Here is a 17,404-nt window from a genome sequence, read left to right on the forward strand (position 1 = left end):
CAAATGATGGAATGTTTACATTCCTATGGAATGAGATTCTTCCTTCTTTGAACAACCAAACGCACTAAGGAATGGAATTCAATTCCAATTCCATCAGATTCCATCAAATTCTGTGAAACAAACGCGACCTTAATAGTATTGTTTTTGCATTATTTTAAAGTCTTTTCATTTAACATTCGATGGTCTAACATCTGTTCACCATGTTACGACCCTACAACCAATAGGCAGGATGCCATTTTTAGGACTCCAAGGAAAGCCCTCAAAATAGCTAGCTAAACGGCTTAGTTGGAAATGATTTGCATCAAATTTTTACTCATATTTAATATATTATTGCACACATAGACAATATGTGAACCTCCTGATATATAAACATTTCATCCTCCAATTTAAACCTGCTCGGACTTAAAAATTTAATTTACATTAAGAAAAAGATATTTCTTAACGTGTGTCACATAAGGGAATTAATGTATCTAATTTTTTTTCAAAAAGTGAAAAAGCTAAAAAAAAATTTTTTATATACAAAAAACATATTCTTTATATTTTGAAAGAATGTTGATACAACAAGACTCAATCCCTGATTGAAGTATGAGGGAGGTGAGCTGTGGATATTGTTATATACTTATATCTACCTAAAGGTAGAGAAACTGTTTTTAAAAGGACTTATGACTAGGGATGACAAAAGTACCCGTACCCGATTGGGAAATCCAAAACCCGACATTTGTGGTCCGGGTTTGCGGGTCTCAGGCCGGGTATGGGGGTGGTTTTAAATTTTTTTGCGGGTTCAGTTCCGGTATGATTTTTGTCAAAAACTCATATATCCGACCCGTTTACCCGAAACCCATACCCGTATACTCGACCCGCAAGGATTACATCTATCTATAATATTAATAGTTCTTATTCTTATATTCCCAAGGTATTTAATCTATAATCACCACCTGCCGAAGATAATGATTTCCCCCAATCCTATTTTGAGACTTTCCATTCTTCTAAACTTTTGTCTCTCCCAAAAACCTTTCGATATCCAAAATCTTAATAATCAATGGATTATAAGGATTATAAATCTAAACTCATGCTTCCTGGCAGACCATTCATATGTCAAGTTCTGGGTTTTTGCTTGATAATAAGGTATGTAAAATTGATAATATTGTTGCTCTTAAATTTAAACTAGTAATCATTCATTTGATTATGTTTAGGGTAAATTACAAAAATCATATCTGATGTTTGTTCAAAACTACGCTGATCATACCTACAATTTAAAAATTACGCGAGACATACCCATCATTGCCAAAAACTTACACTGACCATACCTATCACTAACGGTCATCTATTTGGCCGTTAAGTCAAGTCATGTGCCGTGCATGTGAGGTATCAAAATCATAATTTTGTGTATAATTCAGGTATCATCTGTGTAAGTTACCCTAATAAAAAATTATTAAGATATTTATATTTATATTTCATTTATTAAAGTTGGTAGAATATTGTATATTAAATTCACACACACACATATATTAAAAAACCTATTTCAAAATAAAAAATTTATAAAAAAATGTCATCAAATGATATAGATTTAGGCTTAGGAATTTTAAGGTTAGACTAACAGCTAACCCTGAAACTCAAACCCAAAATGCTACAGGATTGCTAATTTGAGATATATTCTAAAACGGTGACGAGTCTTCGACTTTGATTTACCCCTCTAATATAAGATGGATGTCATCAAACCATACGAGAAAATTATATTGCTTTTTTATATTTTTCTTTTTGTTTTGTATCAATAAGGTTCTATTAAAAACAATAAATCATAAAAAATAAAATAATACAAAAGTGAAAATTTTAGTGGTTTTTATAATTTTCATCCTTGTTATATTCACTTTACACGTATAATAAAATAATAATGACATATATAATAATAAAATAGATTTTAGACCCGTGTCAAATACACAAGTTTACATTGTTATAAAGATTAGATAATATTACAATTAGTTTTAAAAAACTTATATCAGTTATTATTCATTATCTATTATATTGGATTTAATGGTAAAAAGTATAAATTTGTGATTGAAAACAAAAAAGTGTAGATTAAACTAATTAAAAATTAAGTATTTACTGAGGGTAAAAAATGCAAATTATTGAAAACAAAAAAGTGTAAATTAGTGATATTTTTTCTACAAACATTAAATTGTAAAGTATAATATTTTAATATATTTAGATAATGATTATTAGGATTTATAATTTATGATTAGATTAATAATGACATCATCAATTTCCAATTTGATAAAAGCGAGAGCTATGATTGGTTAATAAGCTATTAGGTCAGTTGTCTTTTAGTATAGATAAAAATGCATTCTTGCATCAACTATTTTTCCTGATACATTTTTCATTAAAAAAAACTATTTTTATTTTCATAATAAATTTCATATTTACCAAACTTAATAATTGAAGTATAAATAAAACTCTAAAGTTCTTAATAATTATTTTTATGATGAATTACAAGGATTACCTAAAGTATGCATGAAATTACGGTTTTCATACCTCACATGCATGGCACGTGACTTCAATTAACGGCAAAATAGACGACCGTCAGCGAAAGGTACGGTCAGTGTAAGTTTTTGGCAACGATGGGTATGTCTCGCGTAATTTTTAAATTGTAGGTATGACTAGTGTAGTTTTGAACAAACCTCAGGTATGATTTTTATAATTTACCCTTATGTTTATAAAGCTATATTTTATTTGTAACCCATATCTATAATGTGCTATCTTATTATATCTACAAAAATTTGTTCAAAAGAATCTGAAGCATATTGTCAAACAGTAGATTATGATTATGATAATGACCGGTTAATATTTAGTGAATGAGCCATTTACTTGTATATATATGTTTTCTCTCTTTATATTAATAGTGATTTTTGAAAATATTTAATAATGTAGGTGATGAATGAATACTGAACTTGAGAAATCAATAGCATATTGGAATGAAGACTTGTGACATGAAGATCAATGTTATTTCTATGTTTTAGATTTGTAGTTTAGTTTTAGTCACTTGGATTATTTTTTGTTTTCGATGTTGTGATAATTTAAACATAAAGAATCAGTTGGAAACTTGAAAATGTTAGAAGTTCATTATTGTTTGATGATGTTTAAATTGGTAACTTATGAATGAATCATAACGGGGATCCTCGATACCCGTGGGGAAACCCGTTAACCCGACAGTTAGTTAGTAAACGGATCCCCGTCGAGTAGGGGGGTATGGGCCGGGGGTTTTCTAACCGGTCCGGACCCGGGATTACCATTACCCAGACCATTGTCATCCCTACTTTCAACCACATAGAGGTAATGTTGATATAAATGGCATCCTTGTAATATGGGAAGTGATAAACTTATCACTGTTTTTAATTCATCTGTCACAATGTATAAGTTTTATAACTGACTGTACAAGTCATTAATGGATGACCCATCAAATTTTGTGGTACAAATATCATCTCCCATATATATATATATAAAAGAAGATATTACTATTTGTTAGCAACATGCTAAAAACCTTTTTAATAATGTGGCCAAATTAAATTAAATCAATTATATTGCCAAAATGCTATGTGTACTTTTTATTCTACTTAATTAATAAAAAGGATTCATATCCCAATCAAACATTTTTGTACTTTTTGTTATCCTGTCTGTAATGGCAAATTTGACAAAAAATAGCGGGCCTCCTGTCAGTAATCGCTGCAAATAGTTGGATATATATATATGAACAAAAAACCACTAATCGTTGCAAATAGTCTGATTTAATTACCAAAAAAGTGGTTGAAATACCAGCCGCCTTAATAAAACATCTATTTTAAATGATAGGTTTGGTATTGGTAATTGTAGCCTTGGGCATGTATAGGATTAGAGAGAAGGTGTGTGAAAGAGACGTGACTTGACCGAAAGTAACAATGGCCATCTTAAGCAAACGTACCATGTCAAAATAAACAATCTTATTAGCTATCTATACTCCTCATTAAAAATTATATGAGGTGTTGAAAAGTTTATATATTTAGGACATGCAATTTTACTTTTTTACTCTCACTTCTTCTCTCATAGTCATCCTCCATCTCCTAATAAATATCTTCTTCTCCTGATAAATAAAAATCAAAATATGATATACCCGGGGACGAAAAAATACAGTCACGCCTCCTTCTTCAATCACGATAGTCACGAATTGATATGCCATGTCTCTGATATCCGCCGCAATGCGCGGGTAACATGCTCATTTAAAAAAATATATATATATAGTAAGAGGAAATCAAATTACCAATAAATAACGGGAAATGTCAATACATGTAATTGTGTTGAAATGCTTTTTTTTTTTTTTTGGAACATCATGCTTATATTAATTAAAACAAGGAGGGAGCTTGAAGTACAAAAAAGAAAAACACAAGTTACATAGGGATTAAAGATTAAAGGGTCCTAGTTTTGATCTTGTTTTGAAATGTTTTACTATCATTTTGTTTAACACAATCATTTACTTGAGATAAAAAGTGTTCTATTACTAAAGTGAATTGAAGTGATTAAAGAGTGCATTGAGTTGGTGGTTTGGAATGGACAGTTTGGTCAAACACGACATAATTCCTGGTTTTGAGTATCGAAGCAAAATGATTAGTATTAGAAACATGGATTTCTTATTAATTAATATAGTGATACATCATATCATACATGTACTATATAAGTAAAAAAAAAAATGTACACGTATATAAATGTAAACAATCTGATAAAAATTTATACAGTTTTTTTTTTTTTTTTAAGTGTGAAAAGAAAGTGTAGTTTAAGAATAGAATATTTGTTTTAAGTATATGTTAACACTACGGAGAGTCGGAGACTATCTATCTTCATGAGTTTTGCGTGGCCAGCAGAAGCTTCCTTACTAATTCGTTCAATGATTCAATTTGGTCAAATTAAGGAAAAATGTGGTTTGAATGGGAGATTATCCATATCCGAAACATATACAACTTTGTTAATAATGGTACTTGGCTATAATTGGTTTGAGTTTTTTCAATTTTTTACACCACAGTTGGGGTCAGAAGAAAACCTAAAGGCAGAAAGGTTAGGCCCAATCGCTCAAAAACTCGAAGTCGATGATAAAGGAGTCAGGAAGTTCAAGAACCGAGTTTGGATCCCTACAGCTAATGGTGTTAGAGAGATCATCATGCGGGAAGCTCATAGTTCAAGGTACTCGATCCATCCCGGTGCCGACAAGATGTACAAGGACCTGAAACTAGACTATTGGTGGCCTGGGATGAAAAGAGAGATCTACGAGTACGTCAGCCAGTGCCTGACATGTTTTAGAGTTAAGATTGAACATCAGAAACCTTCAGGGTTGTTGAAACAACTAGAAGTCCCAGTGTGGAAATGGGAAGATATCACTATGGATTTTATTATGAAGTTACCTCGCACAAAGAACAACAATAACTCTATCTGGGTGATAGTAGACAGACTGACGAAATCAGCTCGTTTCCTTCCAATTCGTGATGACTATCCGTTGGAAAGACTTGCAGAAATCTATATAGAAGACATTGTGACCAAGTACGGTGTCCCTTTGTCAATTGTGTCAGACCGAGATTCTCGTTTCACTTCTGATTTTTGGCAGTCACTACAAGAAGCCTTAGGTACTAGACTGAACCTGAGCACCGCCTACCATCCGCAATCTGATGGACAGAGCAAACGTACTATTCAGACATTGGAGGACATGCTTCGTGCTTGTGCATTAGAGTTCAGAGGGAGTTGGGACAAACATCTCCCGTTAATCGAGTTCTCGTACAACAACAGCTATCATGCGAGCATTCAGTGTGCACCGTTCGAGGCTTTATATGGGCGTAAGTGCAGATCACCACTTTGTTGGCTTGACGCCGGTGAAAGAAGTTGGTTGGAACTTCCAGTTGTGCAGTACACTACTGACAAGATCACTATGATCAAAGAGAAGCTTAAAGCTGCTCAAGACAGACAGAAGTCGTACGCTGACAAACGCCGTAAACCGTTAGAATTCCAAGTGGGCGACAAAGTTCTGTTAAAAGTCTCCCCGTGGAAAGGTACTGCTCGTTTCGGCAAGAAAGGCAAATTGGCGCCTCGGTACATTGGACCTTATAAGATCATCAAACGAGTTGGACCAGTTGCATACAAACTAGAACTACCTACAGAACTTGGCAATGTTCACGACACCAGTTGCATACAAACTAGAACTACCTACAGAATTTGATCAAAAGATGTTGTTATTACCTGTGATTTGATTCTAGAAACGTGTTTTGATCGTCACAAGGAACCCAAAAGTACAAGTGATTTCACTCAAACAACCCAAAATCAAGGTGGTGATTTTGTGTGTGTTTATATGTCTGACTATGTGTTTTTAGTGAGAGAAAGGTGTTTGGAGGTGATGAATGAATAGTGGGGTTTCTCCCACTACAATTTCCTATTTATACCTTTTCCAATTGGATGTACTAGGTATTTTCCAAGGGACTATTTGTGAACATTTTGCACTAGAACAATTATGGACATGAACATTTATAAACCGAACTTTCATATTTTATCGAATTAATTCATACTCCGTCACATAATCAAGATTTAAGATCAACTTGACCTTCAAATAAACACATATTTTACGTCTAAAGTACATCAAGAACTTAATCAAATTGAACTGTCTGGCCGTTCAGGTGACGAAAGTACGATTTAAGAAACTTAATTAGAATATTTATAAGGCGGTTGTTACAACAGTGTTAACAATTAAAGTCTCAAAAAGGATCTAAAAAGTTTATGGCGCGTTTGGTTGTAGAAAATGTTTTCTAGTTTTTCATTTTTAATTTTTTAGAAAATAAAAGGGGTTTTTGTTTTCTAGAAAACAAATAAAAATTTTGAAAACGCGTTCTAATTTGATAACTAGAAAACATGTTAGAGTGTTGAGGGGAAGGGGTGGAATGAATTGGAAAATGAAAATGGAAAATAGAAAACAAGAAAAAGGTGTTTTCAAGTTTTCTATGGAAAAATAGAAAACCTTGTTTTTTGTTTTCTTAGGTGTTTTCAAGTTTTCTATGGAAAAATAGAAAACCTTGTTTTTTGTTTTCTTAGAAAACATTCTTAGAAATCTATGATTAGAACGCGTTTTCTATTTTTCATGTTTTCTTTGAAAACAAAAATGAAAAACAAGGGGTGTTTTCTAAAATCAAACGCCCCCTTAGCTTGGTGTATTTCTAAATTTTCATGTGTATTTCTACCAATTGTAACGATTCGTTAGTTGGTTCTTTCAATAATACAATATATTTTAATGCCGTTAAAAACTAAAAAGAAAATGTTAGCTATAAAACCTATTCAAGCTCAAATGGTATTTACCTTGACGGTGCAACTAAAATTGAAACTCACCAAGATCAAATTAGCGGTACAATAATTAGCGGAAATTAAGAACAAAAAATACTATTATGCATAAGATCAAATGTTAAATGATTAATTAGAGAAAATAAGAGAGCTAGATTGGGGTCGGGTGGAGCCCTTGAATGGTCGTTATCTTTCACGGGCTGAATATATGCTACTCTCGTAGTACAGCAAGCAAGCACACATCCATATTAATGGGGCCATGTGCACACCCTCACTCAATTATTTTTACATCAAAACAAACAAAAACAATTTCCCTAAGGCCTCTACCTATATCACTTATTTACTGCATTTGTTTATTAATAGCTTAGGTAACATTGATTCATACTTTCATAGTATGTCTCTTAGTTTTGGTTTTCAAAATTTAGTTAACCATCGTTGCCCTGTAGTTTTGTTGTAGTTTTGTTTTAAGGCAGAAAGCTAAGTTCAACACGGACTACTCGCAAGTCGCTACATAGTAAGAAGAGTACATTTACATATACATACAGTTACAAAATAAACTCTACAATATTTACCAATACAGCATAAAAACTACAATTTCAACACTTATTTCTGTCTAAATCTTAACTGTGAGATAACTTTGGTTACTCTACAATTTATAACACTAATGTCATGTAGTTAAGCGGTTTTGTTTTTGCAAAACATACTTCGGTTAGAAGACATAAATCTGAATTTAAGTCAACGGGGTTGGTGTCTCATTGATAAAGTCTTTGATCTTGGAGAATCCACCTGAGTTCGAGTCTTAATTCTCATATTTGTAGGGGTGAATTAATAGAGATTTTTTGAGAGTCCTGAATTTCATCTCAGGCATGCGTGTATTTTAAAAGTGAGAGTAGGTTCTAAAAATATATTCTCCGTTTACCCATTTGTAGAGAAATGTTGGTCGCGTTTGGTTCGCAGATTCTGATGGAATTTGATGGAATTGGAATTGAATTTCATTCCTTAGTGCGTTTGGTTGCTCAATGATGAAGGAATATCATTTCGTTGGAATGTCAACATTCCCTCATTTGATGGAATCTCCATTCCATGAGGATGGGGGAAGGAATCTCATTCCGTCTCTCCCTTAAATCTTCAAAAAATGAAAAACATTCTATCAAATTCCATTACATCAGATTCCAATTCCTTCAATAGATTACATTCCATCCAAAAACATTTCGTGAACCAAACGCGCCCTTAATGTTACGAGTAATTTTCTTTTAATTGTAACATCTCAAATGGCACAACAATTTGCTAAACTTTTACTTAAACATTGTTTGTAAGTGTATTGTTTCTATTATCTGTTAGCTACGAGTTTTTTATGCAAGTCATGTTTTGGTTGAGAAACTTGAACTTTATATCATTTTCACAGATACTAAAAAAATGTTTTGGATAACTTATAGTCATGTAAGAGATGCTGCATAGTTGAAGCATGACCACAAATAATATGAGATAAATAAACAGAATGTTAGTTTTATTATCAAAGATAGTTACTGTTCAATGACAAGTACACGAGTTTTTGTTCTTGATTGTTTTAGAAGATAACATATCTCTTTTTCTTTCATTTTTTTCTGGCAAGAGTTTTTTAAGAGTTATCGAGAAACTTTAACTTTTAATTTTGAAAAAAACTTCTATTGTGTTCATAAATCATAATCAATCATAGGAGTATTACACTACTAGAAACCATCTGGGTTACAACACAGTGGCCACATGCCCCCCAAAAAGCGACTTGTTGGGAACACTACTCAGGTTCGAATCCCTGCAAAAGCATATTCAACCAACCAAGGTTTATGGGATCTCACCGCCAGGCAGCATTGCAGGGTCGCTAGCTTGAGAGGAAAAATTCATCTATGGGACTAAGGGAGTCCTAGGCATTTACCCTTTTTGTATTACACTACTAGATCCGTATAGTTCATGTATGATTAAATTTGTTTATACTCATTACATCCGCGAACATGTTGATAAATTTTAGAATCATACTAGATTTTAGACTCGTGTCCAACACTAACTACGAGGCTTACGATATTATCAATATTATATCTTCATACATTCAAGTAATAAAATCTTATAATTTTGAAAATATACGGTTTCAAGTGTTTTATTTTGCAAGTTGTAGTACAATATATAATCACAAGTTATTCACTATCATTATTAGCTGAGACATCTTAATGAAATTGTTTGTCGTAGTTATTCCCACATTTTATAATAATTTCTCTATTATAAAATTTTTTGAAACCAGTTTTACTCATATTGTGATATTATGTGAAAGATAATTAAGAATTAAAATATAAACATACTTGTAATCCTATCTGACATTCAGGTATATGTCTTTGATCATGATGTGAGCCCATAACACGATAAGTTTATTTTCAATCACATGTCGGATGATAATTTGTAACAATGAGGATTGTTTTCATATTATTTGATAACAATTAGGAATCTTGATTTGAGTGACGATTGTAACTGTAAATATTAATACGCAAAACTAATATTTAAAAATGGAGAAAATTTTGTAATTTTTTTTTATTGAGAGATAGTTAGATTTTTAAATGGATATAAATTATTATTTCATTAGATATATATTATAATCTAATATTTTTCTTTAGTTTTTTTTTTTAATTTTTATAACCTAATATACAAAGATGTGGTCGACCATTATATAAGAATTTTTTTAAATATTATTTATATAATAAAAGTCAAAGTTACAAATTTGAGGAAACTTAATATTTATCTAAATGTGTCGACATTTATATAAGAATTTTTTAACTATCTTTTATTATACTAAATTTTTAATAAAGTCAAAAAATTTTTTAAAAGAAATCAAAAATTGTGATTGGTTAATAAATTATTAGAGCAACTGTTCAGTATAATAAAAGATTATTGGATTCAAGGAATTTAACTAACAAAGTATCAAAGCCAAACCTTATATCCCTTAAAAGCATAATCAAAAGAATAAGACTTCAGAATAATCCATTTAAACATTACTGCCTAAACTCACTGAGCAAGATATCGTTATGCCATAATGTTTTAGCACATTCGATGTCCAGCAATAAACAAAGTTGGCCTTGGGTCACCAACATCAATAATCTGCTATCAGGAAAGAATTCTTTTTGGTAGAGAACGAAAGTCATATTTATCTCATAATATAATCATATGACTAGGATATATGCTCAATTTATAGGACAATGAGTGGACGCATAACATAACAATCAACAAAAATATAATGGAGAGCTTATATGCGTAAGCCAACAAATAGGAGGGTTCAAATGAAGGAATATCATGTTAATAGACAATACAGTTTCAACATTAGAATGGAGGGAAGTCCAGAAACAATAGTTGACCACATAGCTTTGTTGTTCTACTTTGTATGTTGGCATCATTAAGTTTCTATTCAACTGCTCTGTTGACATTAAAACAAAAATAAATACTAGTAATTTTCAAAGAAAACAACTCCTCTCAAAATCAACTTGCTCTTTTGTCTCCTAAATTTCCTGCTGTTTGTCCAAATCGATGTCTCCCATTCCAGTATCTTCTTCTTCTTCACTGTCATCATCACCCTCGACTTCTTCATTTGCTTGACTTAGCTTAGCCATCCTTTCAGCCAGCAATATATCATCACGTTCACTCACCTACACCAACAAATTAAGTCAAAATATAGTGCATTTAAAAAGCGCCCTATAATAAGTTTACTTAAAAGAATGGTAATGTTGGATATCAGAAATTAGAGTAAAGACTGACCGCTCTTGGTGCCTCCTTTACAATGAGTTTACCCTTGTGGAGCAATATTTCTTCAGTACATGCACTAATTGCTTTAGTAAGCACCGCGATTCCTTGCTCCTATCAAAACAAATTTGTACCAAATCAATTCAGGGATAGATACAGAAAAATATCAATAAGCAGGTACCCGTATGACAAACAAAAACATTGCTTCTTCATAATCTTTTTCACATATTTTCATTTATCCATAATCAGCCAGGTGGCATCAAATTTTAACAGCCTACTTTATCTTGATGTGAATGTACTCTCAACATCTATCCCACGTAGAACGAATACTATGAGCTTAAGACAGTAAGAGGCTGAGTGATTTAAGTCTTAAAAGAGGTATAAACTTTGTGATGCTACAAGGCACTGTTTACTTGGTTAATTTTGCATTTTACATGGTTATTCTGTACTTGAGTAAGTATACCTGAATTACATGTAGGTACAGCATACAATGCGTGTTATAACTATACAATTTTATCAATGTAAAATATGATAGTAAGCCCACAGACCACAGTATGCTTTAATATTTGGTCATCAAGTATCATAATGATCACATTGTTTTTTGATGACATGATGTCAATCATAATCTGAGATAAACGAGAGTATGTCTAGTTTTTTTTAGTTCATTTTCTAATGTGATCTGAAAACTACGTATTTAATTAGCTTGGTGGCATCGTCATCAATTAGATTCAAAAGTAGGAAATCTCTATTGTTTAAAAATTCAAAATCAGATTCTCATATACAGCCATATGTTGATACATATATAAACACAAAATACTAATTGCTATGATAACTAATAGTATGCTCTGCAACTAATTTAAAGAAGCTCATCATACAACTAGAATCTCATTCAGAAACTCATGTTGAGCAAAGGAATCACTTCCAATAGAAGATATCAGGGGGTGCTTGGTTCAATTTAAGGAATGGTAATGGAAAAGGCAAAGGGAATAGTAAGGAATGCAATGAATACTCCATTTCTTTTGATGATGCTTGGTTAAGTTGGGGTATTCAACAAAAATGTATTATGTGTATATCAATTTATTAAATAAGTGTAATAATATATATTGTAATTGTTTATTTAAATATTTTTCTAATTATAATTATATATTGTTGTTTTAGTTATATATTGTGTAAATATAAATATAATTATATATATATAATTATATTACATAATGTGTAAATTATAATTAAAATCAATGAAATTTTGTACAGTGAAAGTGAAGATTCCTTCTACTAACGATTAAGCATATGATTATAAAATACTAATGTGTTCATTGGACTTATAGTACATTAATCTTATTATGATATATGAATTTAGGAAAACCTTTAATAATTAATATATATAAAATATAGTATATTATTTGGCTTAGAATTGATATTGTATATACGGTTATAACTATTGCATTTAGAAAGCGAGAATCATGGAATATGTCGTAGTGGGGTGAGATTATGGATAAGAACGTATAACTCGGTAATGATAGTCACTATCCCCAATTTATTAGGTAATGGGGTATTAACCAAAACTAAGTAATGATTAACTACATTATATGATAACAAGCACCATCTATCATTATCTTTCCCATTCCTCACCTAGAATAACCCTCAACCAATCATGCCCTCAATTATGATTACACGAACCCAAATTTTAAGGCCACGATAAATTGATCACCAAGCTATTAAAATTACTAAAAGAAACTAAATCAATCTAATAGGCAATAGCACCCAAATAATATACCAAGAATTTTAACACAATTCACTGATTCAGTGTCCTAATTCTATAGCATAATCCTTTTTTTTCTCCAAGGGGTGAGTGTATACATTAACATCATTCCAAACATTTACAGCACAAACCTAATATAGTACTGTAGAATAGTAATCCTGTATATGATAATCATTCCTAATAAGTAATGACCAACATACATACACATAATATCTACATAAAGATTAGCCTATCCAGGTAAAAAAGATTAAGCAAGCACAGTCCAAACAATCCTGATTTCACTAGTAAATATTAATAAGTTAATCTCAATTAGAACATTTTGTTTACCTTGTCAAGAGTTTGAGTGATAAGAACATAAGATGGAGCAGCAATCAATTTCATTTTAACAGGACAGTCCTCATTTCCAGCAGCTTCAGCTTTCCGCATAGCAGCCTATATAAATGGAAGTAAAATTATAGTGTCACTTATTGTGTAACTTATAAGAGTGAAGAAATGGTGTGGGGAGGGAGTGTGATGCCACGTGGTATCAAATGCTACACCATCCCTTTCCATGCAAGATGAAGCAAAATGAGTAAAATGGTAAGGAGAGTGAGATGAGGTCTCGCATATAGGTAGCAAGAAGGCTCTTAATCCCCGAATGTGGGAATTTATTAGGGAAGAGTCCAGCCCAATAAGGACGCTCACACTTTTGATCATGCGCTCTCTCTCAGAATTTCTTTATTTTTTTGTTTTTTAAATTAAAAAAAAAAAAAGAGTAAAAGACGGGAAATGGAGAAAAATGACCATTCCTTGTAAGATGAGATGGGAGAGATGGATGATGTGGAAAAGAAGAAAAGTGAGAGGTGAGAGATGGGATGATTCCCATCCCCTCCACCCTTAAAATCATAGCTTGTAAAACTAAATTTGCTTAAATGAGACACCTTAATGTGAAGAACTCCATCAAACTCAAAGCACTTCATCTCAATATCTGCCCGGATCTTCAAAGGTTGTGGAGTCATCCTTCTTCTGATGTTCTTCACCAGTGCATCTTTGATTTCCTCTGTCAAAGCAGGAGCCACTTTCGTCACCTAACAAGGAGCAGATTACATAAGGTGACTATTCAGATCTGTACAGAAAGGCATAAAGATGACATGGATCTGCAAGGCAGATAAAGCTACCTCTGTTCCATCAGGACCAACTTCTTTAATTTCACGGGTAAGTGTATTAAGAATGGAATCAGGGTCATTCACAATTAACTTAAATGCCTGCAAAGAATTAGCTAAACTATAAGATGTATATCTGCAATGTCAGACAGATACAAACTATTTAAATTAAAAGTGTTGCAACAAACCTCAAAGGCATGCCCATACTTTCGGTACAACGGCCAACCAACATGAATATACAGATCCTATCATTGCAGAGATCAAAAAACTGAATCAGTTGCCATGAACAAAATATATCTTTCCGAGTCGTTAATCTCCTATAAACAGTTTAAAATACGTACGCAGATGACACTTTTAATTTGCATGAACTACCCTCAAAACACTTTGAAGAATGTAGTCAGAAGCTATGAAGTATCAATTACAATGGTCATGCATATCGGCAGAAACGTAATTTGTTACTCAAGATAATAATACAGAGCTATGAAATACCCTCAATCATATACATATCACTGTTCACTCTAAACATGAGGAATCCGCATCTCTTACTAGCACAGAGTACAGACTCGGTGAGAATACCTGACTGTGTATATTATCTAGCTTTGAGTGTTGAGTCCACTACAGCTAAAAAAACCTGCTACATTTTTAGGATGCCAAATATCCAGATTTGGCAATGAAGCCTATAGGTAATCTTCTATAGGTAATCTTCTATGTCACCATAAAAAGGTAACATGTTCAACTTTGGACAAAATAAAAGCAACTTTCAACTTTTAACATATTTAGGGGTTAGGACTCAATACAGTCCAATTTTGAAAAAAATTTCCCAATAATTTTAACAAAGTAAACTTTACTCATTGTGACGATAGAGTAATAGTGCTATCAAACTTGGGATCTTTGTTAACTTCCTTGGAAATTTCCCTTAAAGGAAGGCCCAAAGCCATAATCTAAACGCCCAAAAATCGTCAAATTCTCGGATAGTGTACGGGCATTATACAAGTTAATGACGTTATCACAATCGATATGCCGATATGCCTAGTAAAATTAGAACTCCATAACACTGTACAACATAAGGTTTTTCTAGCTACTAATTCAAACTCTACAACATATAGTTCAATGAACACACACACACAGATATATAAACACACATATAAATATAAAAAAACAACAAAATGATACAAAAAAAAAACATTAGTTATACCTCGAGATCATGGTCAAGAGTTTCAGCGACATGTCGCATAATAGAATGAACAAGTTTACTCTTATTATACCTATCTTCACAAATCTGGATATCTTCTTCAGAAACCCTTCTTTTACTCAAATTAACATACCCTTTTTCTTCGTCCACGTGGAGGACCATGACTGGCTCCGTACGGCCAACCTTAATCAAGCTATTGATACTACGAATACGACGTCGTGAAAGCTCAGACAACAAAATCATACCTTCAATGTTATTGTATTCAAGTAGTGACACGTAAGCACACATCTCGCCGATGCTTTTGACCTGAATCATTACTGCCATGTCTACATCTGGAAACTTAGCTTCGTACATACGACATTCGAGATTCGCCATACTTGGAATGATAAAAGGGATGCCTGTTTTTTTTAGGGTTTCGATAAATAAAACGTCTGGTGAATTGGAAACGAATTTTTCTGGGGGTAAAAGATTTTCTTTGTGTGTTTGTGTTGCTTTTTAGGGTTTTGTTTGATATCGACGAATGTATTCCAATGAGTTAATTTCATTAGATTCCCCTGAGGTATATTGTACTATCAAGTTTCACCCCTGTACTATCAAGATTTGTCCATAATTAATAAAAGTTCAGTGAACGCCTTACTTGAAGAGGATGACACTAGATTTCAGTTCATTAATCTTCACTCCAATCATGATCTATTCCACTGAAGATATTTTTACTAAAGTTTGAAGAAGAAGACTAACTAAATGGAGAGGGAGTCTTAACTTATCGAAAACTATATACAGTAACGGATCCAGGATTTCAAATTAGGTAGGTCCTTGATTTTGACTCGACGATTTAGTTTAAGTAGGGAAAATAGATTAAATGGGTCGGGCCAACTTATCGGGTCACAAACATAAATATAAACATGAATTTGATGCATGGGCGATTTTTAGATTATTAATAATGCATATATACCAAAACCACTATAAATTAATCCATATACAATACAAAAATGCATATGAAAACTACTAAAATTAATATTGGCAACATGATGTTATCCAATAACACAAATCGGGCTTTTAAAGCACATGATCTTCATGTTTTACTTTTTTACTTTAAAATATTAAATTATAAATAAAACCTTGAAAGATATATAATCCTAGTTGTATTTTGAAATGAATTAGGGGGTGTTTGTGATTGAGTTTTGAGCTGATTATTTGATTATTGCGTTTGTATAACGCAAATAATCGAAAAATGTGTTTGGCAAAATAAGCGATTATCTGCGTTTAATTAGAGAGAAAACGCAGTTTTGAAAAAGCAGGTAGGGACATGCTTTTTCAAAACGCTGTTTTTAAACGCACAATCTATTCTAGAAACGCAAACACAAACACCCCTTAATCAACCTAACTCATATGCATAAAAATCAACATAAAACCTTAAGAATTTGACATGTGAATTCCATTAATTCTCTATTATAATCTTGTCCCCTGATTTTTCACATGTCATCTTCTTACTATTAGACATATCTTTAGGCAGATCAATTAGATTAATTTTCATTATCCATGATAATATAAATCACTGAAGTCACCCAAGAGTAAAAAAGCCAAATATTGTTTCATCCTTGAAACTTATTTCATTAAATCTTGTACCCTTTGTTTAAAAAAATGTACATCACAAGTTGGTATAAGCAAATAAACTAAAAGTGTTGGAGGGTACTAATTTTAATACAGAAAAAAAAAATAATGCTCTCTTGGTTTTTGTAGTATACGTGCGTCACTGTATTAATGGTCAGAAAGCATTAAACAATAAAATGTTAAATACTTCATCTTTTTTCTTGGTTTCCTTTCTTCTTTAGTCGCCGGAATTTTATTTTTTTTTCTCATCACCTGGCATGAATGTTTATACAACAATAGGATATAAGGTAGGTCCTGATCACATCTATAGGTAGGTCCAAGAAATAATTATCATATAACCTCTATATTTTTTTCAAAATTTAGGTAGGTCCTAGGACCTACCTTCTCCTATGGTGGATCCGCCCCTGACTATATGTCAGTATTCCAGAACTTACAAATCTAAACACTGATTATGAGAAATTGACTAAATACCTTTACAAGCTTTTATCCGTGTTAGGTCCAGTTTTGGTGAAAACTGGAGCCTCTCCAGTGGCAACTGAGACGAGAATAATTGTCCGAAAATATTGGAGGTCCAGTTGCAATGTACAGTTTATGCAACTGACAGTTGAAGAA

General features: G+C 32.2%; 1 protein-coding gene across 1 annotated transcript; it reads right to left on the reverse strand.

Moving 5' to 3' along the window:
* Window positions 1–10,602: 10,602 nt before the first annotated feature.
* On the reverse strand, window positions 10,603–15,677 carry LOC122599369 (eukaryotic translation initiation factor 2 subunit alpha homolog). Its single transcript, XM_043771875.1, has 7 exons — window positions 15,185–15,677; window positions 14,178–14,234; window positions 14,005–14,091; window positions 13,768–13,914; window positions 13,175–13,279; window positions 11,104–11,202; window positions 10,603–10,994 (listed from the first exon to the last, which is right to left on the reverse strand). Exons 1-7 carry the CDS (start codon window positions 15,554–15,556, stop codon window positions 10,848–10,850), a joined length of 1,014 nt encoding a protein of 337 aa, XP_043627810.1. The 5' UTR covers window positions 15,557–15,677; the 3' UTR covers window positions 10,603–10,847.
* Between the last annotated feature and the right edge of the window lie 1,727 nt (window positions 15,678–17,404).

Source organism: Erigeron canadensis, chromosome 5, assembly GCF_010389155.1.
Source record: "Erigeron canadensis isolate Cc75 chromosome 5, C_canadensis_v1, whole genome shotgun sequence".
NCBI classification, from domain to species: Eukaryota; Viridiplantae; Streptophyta; class Magnoliopsida; order Asterales; family Asteraceae; genus Erigeron; species Erigeron canadensis.

Bases quoted from the DNA above. Each gene is read 5' to 3' on its own strand.
- LOC122599369 (XM_043771875.1), bottom strand. From the start codon at position 15,556: ATGGCGAATCTCGAATGTCGTATGTACGAAGCTAAGTTTCCAGATGTA. The intron at 14,092-14,177 runs GTTTGTTGCAAC...AATTCTTTGCAG, and splicing joins AGTATGGGCATGCCTTTGAG to GCATTTAAGTTAATTGTGAA. The intron at 13,915-14,004 runs GTAGCTTTATCT...GCTCCTTGTTAG, and splicing joins TTGGTCCTGATGGAACAGAG to GTGACGAAAGTGGCTCCTGC.